General features: G+C 39.4%; 1 protein-coding gene across 1 annotated transcript; it reads right to left on the bottom strand.

Annotated features, from left to right (window-relative positions):
* Positions 1 to 1,858: 1,858 nt before the first annotated feature.
* Positions 1,859 to 4,936, bottom strand: LSM5 (LSM5 homolog, U6 small nuclear RNA and mRNA degradation associated). The gene is made up of 5 exons (XM_047095863.1): positions 4,858 to 4,936; positions 3,628 to 3,723; positions 3,311 to 3,338; positions 2,519 to 2,591; positions 1,859 to 2,117 (listed from the first exon to the last, which is right to left on the bottom strand). The coding sequence occupies exons 1-5, from the start codon at positions 4,901 to 4,903 to the stop codon at positions 2,085 to 2,087; spliced, it is 276 nt and encodes a 91-aa protein (XP_046951819.1). The 5' UTR covers positions 4,904 to 4,936; the 3' UTR covers positions 1,859 to 2,084.
* Between the last annotated feature and the right edge of the window lie 6,713 nt (positions 4,937 to 11,649).

The following is an 11,649-nucleotide window of genomic DNA, read 5'->3' on the forward strand; positions in this document are numbered from 1 at the left end:
AAAATAGACAAATTATAAACCGGGGAAATTACCTGCAAAATACATGACTAAGAGTAAACTCTTGGGGCGCCTGGGTGGCGCAGTTGGTTAAGCGTCCGACTTCAGCCAGGTCACGATCTCGCGGTCCCGGAGTTCGAGCCCCGCGTCAGGCTCTGGGCTGATGGCTCAGAGCCTGGAGCCGGTTTCCGATTCTGTGTCTCCCTCTCTCTCTGCCCCTCCCCCGTTCATGCTCTGTCTCTCTCTGTCCCAAAAAAATAATAAACGTTGAAAAAAAATTTAAGAGTAAACTCTTTAACAATTCTTACAAATTAGTAAGAAAAAGACAAGCATCCCAATGGCAAAAGCCTCAGAAGTAATTCACAAAATACAAAGGAGTTCAAAATAATGAAAACTTTAAACATACTAGGTTTTGCCTATCACAGTGGCAAAGCGAGATGGTAGAGCATAGCCAACATCGGTAAGTATGTAGAGTACTATGGAAAAAAATACCATGAAAAACTGCTGGCAAAGTGTAGGATGGTACAAACTTTTTGTTGGCAACACTATAACCTTTGACATCACATTATGAATTTCTTCTAAGAAAAATAAAAATGTAGGGGCACCTGGGTGGCTCAGTCAGTTGAGCCTCCGACTTCGGCTCGGGTCATGATCTCAAAGCTCATGATTTTGAGCCCTGCTTCAGGCTCTATGCTGACGGCTTGGAGCCTGGAGCCTGCTGTGTCTCCCTCTCTCTCTGCCCCTCCCCCACTCACTATCTCTCTCTCTCTCTCTCTCTCTCTCTCTCTCTCTCTCTCTCTCTCAAAAACAAACACTGAAATTTTTTTTAAAAAAATAGAAAAGAAAAATATATATAGACTACTATGGCCAATAATAAAAATCAGCTAAATTATGGTAAATCATTTAATGAAATACAATGCAAACATTAATGTTACTGAAACGACATGGAAAGATGTGCACCACTTAAATTTTTTTAAAAAGTCTTAAATGGGGCTACAGAATGGTGTATTCAGGATGAGCACGTTTTTGTAAAAATAATGTGTATGAGAGTGTACTGAGAAAGTCTAAGAAGGTATACAGCAAAGTGTAATGAATATTTTCCTTTTTACTTATCTCCATTTCTACAATGTGCATGTTACCTGTATATTTTGTTTTTTATTATTGAAGTATAGTTGACATACAATAGTTATACTAGTTTCAGGTGTACAACATAACAGTTCAACAATTCTAAACATTACACTATGCTCACCACTATAAGTGACTACACCATCTGTCATCATGTTATTATAATATTATTGACAATATTCCCCATGCTGTTACTTTCCACCTCCGTAACTTATTTATTTTATAACTAGAAGTTTGCTTGTTTTTGGGGGGTGTGGGGGGTTGTTTTTTGTTTTTTTGAGAGTGAGCGCATGCATGAAGGGCAGAGAGAGGGAGCAAGAGAGAGAATCCCAAACAGGCTCCACCCTATCAGAGCAGAGCCCAACGCAGGGCTCAAACTCAGGAACTATGAGATCATGACTTGAGCTGAAATCAAGAGTCAGACCCTTAACCGACTGAGCCACCCAGGTGCCTGCCCCAGTTTGCTTGTTTTTAACAGGAGTTAATGGAACTTAAGTTCGATAGAAAAATCATTTCAAAGCATCAAGAGTTTAAATGGAATTCTGTAAGTAATCATTTCAGGTTTTTCAAACACAACTGTTCAAAATCAAAGTGTGTCATTTTGTTCGGAACAATTTTTGAGAATCAAATGGTCATGTACCTAAGAAAATGGACATAAAATGACAGGAAAGCAAGTGACAAAATAACTACAATACTTGTTACACTGGCTATTGCAGCACAAAAAATAAAATGACAATTAACCAAAAACATTTTTATTTTCGTCTTCAAAGAACAAACTGTTATTCTTTTTCCAAGATAATAATGATTAACTTACAAAAATGGGCATTTACAATGCATCTTCAAAACATTTCCCTTCAACGGGAAACTTAGATTTACAGAATCCAAACATTAAAAGGTTAAAAAAAAAAATTCTATTTTGTTGTCATTATAAAACTAAACAGAGTTAAGTCAAGGAAATCCATTCATACTTCAGGTCCTTCTCCTCCAGGAACCAGCTGCATAGAAGGAAAAAGAGTTTATTAATAACACCACCACCCACACCATCTAAAAACCCTTCCTCATCAATCCAAGCCACTTGCGCCTCTCTGCACCTCCCTCACATTCCCATTTTCTCCGGGTCATCACTTCTGTTTACAGTTCCCAACATCATCAATTAATACTCAGAGTCTAAACAATGATTCTTGGCAAACTAAAAGATTAAATAGCCCAAGCAAACTAACTTTTAAGCCTAAAGTCATCTCCAGCAGCTCAGCTTTAGAGCCTTGATCACGAAAGCATCTCCTTCCCAACTTAAGCGCCACTGAGACATGAACATCTTATCAAGCAAGGTAATCTGTAATCCTTGCCCCACAAAAATGCGCTAACATCTAAATAAAACAGCTTTACTGTGTCTTACCATTGTTATATTATTTCCATTTAACAAAATCTGATCTAATTTAGTGATCCTTCTTCCTTCTGGTGTGATTTCACTAAATGAAGAGATAAAATAGAGTCAGGATAAACAATGATAATCAAAGCCAACATTTTGACCCCTAAAAAGGTTTTTCCTGTATATAAATGAATGTGAGGTCAAGCAATTACATCAGTAGTTTTAAGAGGCAATGGTTATTGACTGAATGATGTACATTCTTCCCCAAAGGCAACCCAGTGAACTGACTGGCTTAAGATCCACACTCACTGGGACTGACCTTCATAAAAGCTGAAACTTGCCAAAGAGATCAAATATGAAATGAAATATTTACTAGCCTCCCTTTTTTACTATTACTTACCACTAATCCCTATCTGTTAAACAAATCTTTAATCAATTCAATTTTGAAAGCAGTTACTAGTCATGATCTTTGTAACTAATATAATGGAACAAGCATTTACATTTTATGCTATACATAGCTAAATGCTCTTATTATCAGTACCTTGATTTGCTTCAGCCCAAAGATCCCTGGCAGTTTTGAATATTTTTTACTTTAAAGCTCTGTCTCCATTAACTTCTTAACAATTCATTAATAATTACATCATGGTTATAACTGTGTTCCAATTTTACTAGCATCCAATTTTATCAGTAGATAAAATTTCTACCTTCAAGGTATTTCTAACAGGCAATGTTTTCCCACAAATCATTTTCAACTCATTAATACTAATATTACTTTAAAGAAAGATTTCCCCCAATTCTTTAATTTTTAACACTACTCACAACTCAGTGACATCCTCCAGTACCATATCTGAAATTTGGTGTTAAGAAAATAAATATACCAGGTTGAATTTACTCTGGCTTCTGCCTTTATTCAGTTTTAGTTACAATGTTTAACATAATAGCTCAAATGCAAAATACATGTCAGTGGTAGGAACTTTATCTTCTTTCAGTATATGCACCTCTTAAAACACTATCACAAGTTCCCTGAGAATAAATTTTTATTATAATAATCAGTAAGAATTGACTGTTGATATTCTTACTTCTGTTCTTAAATACTGAAGAAAAACCCACACCACCACCACCTTTTAAAAGGATACTGACAAAGTCATCAAATCCCAGAAGTGTGCCAACAATCTCTTTATCACTCTTCATCACAATGTGAATTCTTGATCCTATACATTTGTCCACAAGTTCTATATTTAAAAAAAAAAAAAGAAAGAAAGAAGAAAGAAAAAAAGAGGGGGTAGAGAAAAAAAGATTATTTTACCATTACTTCAACAAATATTTAACTGTCTACTGGCACTTGTTCCTTGCATGCGGTGAAAGATAAACCGGGAAAAGTATTCATTCAAAAATTGTACATCTTATACTACATAGCTCTGTTGCATAATCAACAGAAAAATTTTCTGTATTCACTACTTACCTCTCCTTTGTTGAAATTTATCACAGTCGTGGTTTTATGTTATTGTAGGTTGTTTGATTAACCTATGAACCTCCTCCCCCTCAGAGCCTAAACCCCGTTTTCGCATGTCTATTTCCCCAATGGGCAATGCCTGACATATACTAAGTATTCAAAAAGAGTCTGTCGAATGAAGAAATGAAAACTTTTAAATCATGGCCACCTCCGATAACTCAAATGAACCCTTTAGCTACAAAATACTGGAAGAGAGAGGCACAACCGTCTTTACCAGAGATTTCTTCCTGTCATTATTTCTGTGCTCTGAACGCAGTTGAGTTTAGCTGACTTAGCATTACTTGGCATGATGTTTATTTACTTGTCCAGTGTTCTATCTCTTCCAATGCTATGTGCTATCTGAAACCAATGGATGTGATTTAAATTTGCCGAATAGTGCCCAGCCATTGCGTCTAGTGCACACAGGCTCAGTGACAAAACTAGTTTCCAGATCTCCCTTTTAGGCTCATTCCAGACGCCAGTGCTTCTCTCAAGAACTAGCCAGACTAACTGCAGGGTCTAATCCGGAGCCTAAATACCAAGTTGAGGAGTGGGTAGGATACCCATGACTGTAGAGGCGAGCCCACAACAAAGAAGGCCGAGGACACATTCACTAACTGTGGACCTTTTTGGGTGACGGTTTGGTTGGGGAGTCACAAGTTCCCGCCTCAAGAACTCCTACCACGCTTAAAAGGCATGAGCAGTTGGGGAAAGCAGAGACTTGGGAGCTTAGAAACCAGCCCCGGAAAAGTAAAGCAGTTGTTCCGACACAATTCCCTAACACTCGGCTAAGGGCTACTTCGGCTGCAGACCCTCGGCCCCCAATGCTTAGCTTGAGCTCTCCGGGTCCCCCTCCATACAGGACAACGATTACCTAGAGGAAGCAGCTGCGACGGGTTAGTAGTAGCGTTCGCCGCCATGGCTACGCCGGAAGTGGCCTGCGTGCATCGACGTTAGGACGGCGAGTTTGAAAGAGCGCGCTTCCGCTCTCACCCCCAACCCGCGCAGTCCGGGTAGGCTCTACCAATCTGAGGCCGAACATGCGATCCAGCCAGTCCACGCGAGTCGAGCCCAGTCAGTTCTTTCCGCGGTCCTGAGAGCTCGGGAAGTATTTCTGTCCAAGGGAAGTGGTGCGGCCTCAGCAGATATCTGCATTCCCCAGGCAGTTTCCGACAGACTTTAAAGGTACTGCCTTGTGAATAAATTCTTCCTGAACCTGAAAGGTTTTGCAAATTAGGAAAACCTTTGAGTCGTCTTATTTTATCCTATAAAGTTGCATCTCATCTCAAGTCAGGATCTTTTGTCGGACCAAATCAATTCGTTTTTCCCGCCACCAATTTACTGTGTTACAATTTTTGTAAAAACTGTTTTCTAAAGAATCAACCGCTTTTAAAAGTCCAATGAATTGAAAACCCACAACCTGCATTTATTTTTAACTTTTCTAGGGTGGAAATTTAAAATACGTTTTCTTTTTCTTTCTGCTACTTTATTTAATTTATAGGAGTCTAATTTATTTTAGACTTTGTATTCACTTTCAACAGATACTTACTGTTTTGTCTAACAAGCAACCACCAGATGTCACTCTTTGTTAAGGCCATCACACCTAGAAAACCTTAATGCTTTTTAACTTGTTTTGAAAAAAAAATTTTTTTTACATTTATTTATTTTTGAGAGAGCGCAAGCGGAGGAGGGGCAGAGAGAGAAGGAGACAAAGAGTCTAAAGCAGGCTACAGGCTCTGAGCAAGCATTCAGCACAGAGCGGGATGCGGGGCTCGAACTCACTAATGGTGAGATCATGACCTGAACCTAAGTCAGACACTTAACCCCCTAAGTCACCCAGGCACCCCTGCACTTGTTTTGAAAAGAATAGAAAGCAGACAAATTCTCTGCCTTAAGTCTGTTTTGTTTGTGTCCCAGGAACTTAAAGCCGAGGAGTCTAAACAGGAGAGAGCAGAAAGAACATCACTCATTCATACAACAGATAGTTGTGATGCAGCCATCATTAATAGTGTGCATTAGTTACACACTAGTTGGCATTTCGCTGAGTATAAAATTTACAAAACAGAATTACAAGGTCTTCCCTTGTAGGAGCTTAAGGATGAATGGGGGAGGAAGACTACTAACAAACATTATGTACAAGAAACAAGAAATTTAATACAAATTAAATTATAGCAATATAATATAAAAAATATATAAAGCAAATCCTAGAGAACTAGAGATCGTTGGTATGGTTTAAGGCAAATATCAACAAGAAGGCTTCAGAAGTAGATGGGTCCTTCAGTTCAAAGCTTCCTAGGGTTCAGCCTTCTAAATAACAAGCCAATTCTGGCTTTTTTGCATTTCATAAATACTGAGCACTTACTATGTGCCAGAAAACTTTCAAATACACTTAATCCTAATTTTTATGACTATCCTGTAAGACACGTGTTCAAATGGAGTTCCTCATACTCACAGAGGTTAAATAACTTGCCCACTGGTCACATAGTTTGGGAAGTTTCACAAAGGAATTGACAGAAGGTTAGTCTTAGGAGATAAGTAAGAATTGGGTAGGCAGAAAAGGGGTAGAAGCAGCATTCCAAACAGAGGGAACACTGTGTGCAATTGGCATATGTCCACCACCAAAACTCTTGCTTCACTTTTATGTAAATCTTAACATACTTCCTCTAAGTTTGTGGTAAAACTCTTACCTTCCCAAATGTTTTCCCTATTACTTCATTTTATTTTATTGGACTTAACGATGTTCTGCTACCAAATTATGGTAAAATGCTGCTCATCCTTCAAAACCCTGCTCAAAGGTACCTGGGTGGTTCAGTCGGTTAAGCATCTGACTCTTCATTTCAGTTCAGGTCATGATCTCATGGTTCATGATTTTGAGCCCCGTGTTGGGCTCTGTGCTGACAGCATGGAGCCTGCTTGGGATTCTCCCCGCCCCCTTCTCTGCCCTTCCCCAGCTCATGCTCTCTCTCTCTCTCAAAATAAATAAACATTAAAAAAAAAAAAAAAAAGACCCTGCTCAAATGTGACCGCCTCTGTGAAGCTTTTCTGACTTGCAGACTTGATAGGCTCTTTCATTGTCCCATGACAACTTCAATAGTTCTCAGAAGGCTCTCAACGTATTCTCCTATAATTATCTTTGCAGAGGGTTACCTCCCTCCCCAAAGACTCTGGAGTTCCTCTATGTCAAGAATTTTGGGAAGCTATAGAGTACAGTAATTAAATTCATTGGTTCTGAGGGGTGCCTGGGTGGCAAGGTTCATTGAGTGTCTGACTCTTGATTTTGGCTCAGGTCATAATTTCAGAGTCATGGGATGTAGACCCAAGTCGGGTTCCTTGTGGAGCCTGCTTGGGATTCTCTCTCTCTCTCTTTCTCTCTTTCCCTCTGCCTCACTCCCCTGCTCTCTCTCTGTCTCTCAAATAAATAAAATGCAAAAAATGTATATATATTTTTAATTCATTGGTTCTGAAATTACATGACTGTGGTTCAAATCCTTTCCCTACCACAATTCCTTCTAGTTAATTTGACCTTCAGCAAGTTATTTAACATAAGTGTCAATTTACCCACTGGAAAAAAATGAGGATGATAGTATCTACTTTAGGATTGTTGTGAAGATTAAATGAAATGATCCATGAAAAGTGACCAGCTGAGGACACAGTGCTTATTCATTAAATGTGAGCTATTATTGCTTATCTTTATTTCCTAATACTTATTAACATGATGGGTGGCTTCGAGTGAGTGCTACAAACGCTAGCATTGCTGGCTGGCTTCACATATATCTTGTTTTTATAACCAGACATAGACAACGGGGGGGGGGGGGCAGAGGAAGAGGGATAGAGAATCTCAAGCAGGCTCTATGCTGTCAGCACAGCCGCACTTGGGGCTCGATCCCACAAACCATGAGATCATGACCTGAGCTGAAATCTAGAGTTCAACACTTAACGGACAAACCACCCAGGTGCCCCTTAAATTTCTTTTTAAATTTCTTTTGATGCACTGTGCCTATCACAGTTCCAGGTACACTGTAGGGTCTAATGAATGTTCTTTAAATTGATTCCATTTATTCATCCCCATCAATATCCTCCTTAACCTTCATAGGATTCTAAAGACAAAGTAATGCCAAATTTGTTTGTGACACCCTTTTCCTTCCCTGGTTTTCTTTTCTATTTCTATCCTTGTTTTGTTTTCATGATACCATAATGAGAATAGGGACCAAATTCAAGACATTGTCCCTATGTGATAAAGTTTACAATTCAGGAAAAATTTGCTTTGAGAAAGTCAATACTTTAAGTTTTACATTAGCAATTTTCAATACTATTGATAAAGAATAAAGAAAATATCTTTATACTCTGAAAAAGGAAATATGGTTCATTTACACAGTAGAGTTAACGGGGATTGCTTTAGAGTGGTTTTATTTTATCATGTTCTCTCTTGAGGCAAGAGGCAAAAACAAACAACAGTCCAATTCCAGATGGAGAGTTCATTTTTAATGAACTTAAAAACATGTCATAGCTCTGTGTCTCCAGGGTTTTTCCCCCCTTAGCCCTTATTCACAGAGCTAACATAAAATAGAATCTATAATTCATCATAAAATATATATAACCAAAAGAGGCTCTTCAACTTACTACGTGTTCAGAAAAACTTTTCTAATTTTTCTCCTCTAGATAAATGTTATCATAAAAATACAAACAAAAGTTTCCTTTCAGAATAATGTTCAGAAAGTATTGTTATCTCAAATTACTCACAATCTTGATAATATTCTTCCAAAATTTTAAAATAAGAGAAATTTCTGGGTTTTTTTTCTCAATAGATATTTGTCCTTAAAAACAGTATCTTGTTAGTGAATTCATTCTATATTAATACAACTTATTCAAAAACCAATATAAGGGGCCCCTGGGTGGCTCAGTTGGTTAAGCATTCGACTCTTGATTTCAGCTCAGGACATGATCTTAAGGTCATGATCTCATGGTTGTGAGACCAAGCCCCACATCTGGCTCTGTGATGGAAGTGGAACCTGCTTAAGATTCTCTCACTCCCTCTCCTTCTGCCCCTCCCCTGTTTGTGTGAGCTACTGCTCTCTCATTCTTAAAAAACAAAAAAAACAAAAAAAAAAACCCACACACAATGTAAAAGCTATTCTAAAATTTTTTAATGTTTTTGTTTTGTTTTGTTGGGGAGAGAGACAGTGCAAGCAGGGGAGGGGCAAAGAGAGAGGGAGATACAGAATCCGAAGCAGGCTCCAGCCTCGGAGCTATCAACACAGAACCTGATGTGGGGCTCAAACTCTGGAACTGTGAAATCATGACCTGATCCGAGGTTGACGCTCAACTAACTGAGCACCTAGGCACCCCTAAAAATTATTATTCTAGATGGACCAGTCTGTATATTTAGAGTTGGAAAAAAATTCTGCAAATGCCCTTGCTCATTTTCTCTCCCGAATTTCCCAGTAACATACTTTTTAAACATTTAAGCAACCAAATAGTTATGAATAAATGATGTAGTCTTAGTTGGATTGTCTAGGATGCAAAGTGATATTTATAAAGCTGTTACTGGGTCTCCTGCACAATGAATTAAACAATTGGTGTTCACTGCAAGTGTAAAGTTTTTTTGTTTTGTTTTTAAATATTTTTTATTTATTTTTGAGACAGAGAGAGACAGAGCATGAACAGGGGAGGGGCAGAGAGAGAGACACACAGAACCGGAAGCAGGCTCCAGGCTCTGAGCTGTCAGCACAGAGCCCAACGCAGGGCTCGAACTCACAGACAGTGAGATCATGACTGAGCTGAAGTCGGATGCTTAACTGAGCCACCAAGGCGCCCCAGGTGTAAAGTTTTAAGATGCCCTGCCCTTAAATCTTTTTAAAAAGTTTGTTCAATTGGGGACACCTGGGTGGTTCAGTCGGTTAAGTGTCTGACTTGGGCTAAGGTCATGATCTCAAAGTTGGCTACAGCTCAGAGCCTGGGGCCTGCTTTAGATTGTTTCTCTCTCCCTCTCTCTCTCTCTCTCTCTCTCTCTCTCTGTCTCTTACCCTGCCCCTCCCCCACTCATGCTCTGTCTCTCTCAAAAATAAATAAATGTTTAAAAAAAATAAAAAAGATTGTTCTAGTTTAATTTTGGCTATGCCAATTGTGGAAAATATTGAGACAGATGAAAGAAAACAGTAATATATTCTGCATACAAGGAATAATATAGTTTTACACATAGTTCTGAACCAACACCAAGAATATTGCAATATAATAAAGAAATGAAAACTTTCTATAGTATTTTTTTTTAATATTTATTTATTTCTGAGAGACAGAGACTGAGCACCAACAGGAGAGGAGCAGAGAGAGAGGAAGACACAGAATCCGAAACAGGCTCCAGGCTCCGAGCTGTCAGCACAGAGCCCGATGCGGGCCCGAACCCACAGACCGTGAGATCATGACCTGAGCCGAAGCCGGACGCTCAACAGACTGAGCCACCCAAGCGCCCCTCTATAGTATTTTTATTAGCATTAAAACACTCGTACTGAGGGGCGCCTGGGTGGCTCAGTCGGTTAAGCGGCCGACTTCGGCTCAGGTAACGATCTCGCGGTCCGTGAGTTCGAGCCCCGCGTCAGGCTCTGGACTGACGGCTCAGAGCCTGGAGCCTGCTTCCGGTTCTGTGTCTCCCTCTCTCTCTGCTCCTCCCCCGTTCATGCTCTGTCTCTCTCTGTCTCAAAAATAAATAAAAAACATTAAAAAAAATTTTTTTAAAATAAAACACTTGTACTGAATCATAGAAAAATAACTTAATTACAGGAAGCCTACTGTTTTTCTCAGCTTTACTTCAATTAGAATGCAAGTTCTTAAATTACAAGGTCAGGAGTGTAAAATATCAACTGCCAACGTTGTCTAAACTAAGGGATATGCACGAATAATGATAAACTTCACAGCCAATTATTGCAGTAATCTCAAATTCTATTTGAAGTAGTCCCCTACCTATCCTTTAGTTTTTAAAAATAAAATTGAAGTAGTACAATACAGTCAGTAAGGAAATTAAGAATCCTGGTGACAATAGATGATATGTATTTTGTACTGACCAGAGTACTAAACTCAGAAAAAGAATGAAAATACTATGTATTTTTTAAAATATCGGTACTGGAATAATCATTTACAGGTCTCCCTATAAACTTCCTTTATTGTCGAGGATCTCTTACTTCAGGCTTTAAAAGGCTTCCAAACTCCCATACATAATAAAGAGGAAAAAAATATATAACGAAACAAAAGAAAAACCCTGGGTGAGCAAGTAATTTAAAGGTAAAATGCACAGGTATAGAGTCCCACTAATATGCCTCCCTGTTATCCCAGAGACGGGAAGGAAATGAACGAAGGAATTGGATAATGGAAAGAAAACAAAAAAAGATAGTAAAAAAGAAGGAAAGCCAAGGAAAGAGGGAAAGGGCGGAGACTTTAAGGAGAAGAAGAGAGGGCAAAGGAGGAGAAAGTGCGTTAAGATCAAACGCAAGCAGTAGGGGATAGAAGAGCCGGATAACCCCGCAAGCCCCGCCCCCAACCTCGGGCCCTCCCACCCCGCACCAGGCCCCGCCCCGTCAGGTTCCCTCAGGGTCCTGCCCCGCCCTGCCTCGCCGGCGGCGGCGGCCGCGTCAGGTGACAGCCCGGAAGCAGCGGAAGCGGATGAGGGAAGCGCGGC

The sequence above is a fragment of the Lynx rufus genome, unplaced genomic scaffold, assembly GCF_022079265.1.
Source record: "Lynx rufus isolate CCGP_SWC_20201006 ecotype Redwood Valley unplaced genomic scaffold, mLynRuf1.p SCAF_4, whole genome shotgun sequence".
Taxonomy (NCBI): domain Eukaryota; kingdom Metazoa; phylum Chordata; class Mammalia; order Carnivora; family Felidae; genus Lynx; species Lynx rufus.

What these genes read in the sequence shown, in the direction of transcription:
- LSM5 (XM_047095863.1), bottom strand. Translation starts at nt 4,903, where the DNA reads ATGGCGGCGAACGCTACTACTAACCCGTCGCAGCTGCTTCCTCTAG. An exon ending in GGGATTTGATGACTTTGTCA is followed by an intron (nt 3,339 to 3,627) that starts GTATCCTTTTAA and finishes ACCAAATTTCAG; the next exon opens with ATATGGTACTGGAGGATGTC. An exon ending in ATGGAAATAATATAACAATG is followed by an intron (nt 2,118 to 2,518) that starts GTAAGACACAGT and finishes CCTTCTATGCAG; the next exon opens with CTGGTTCCTGGAGGAGAAGG.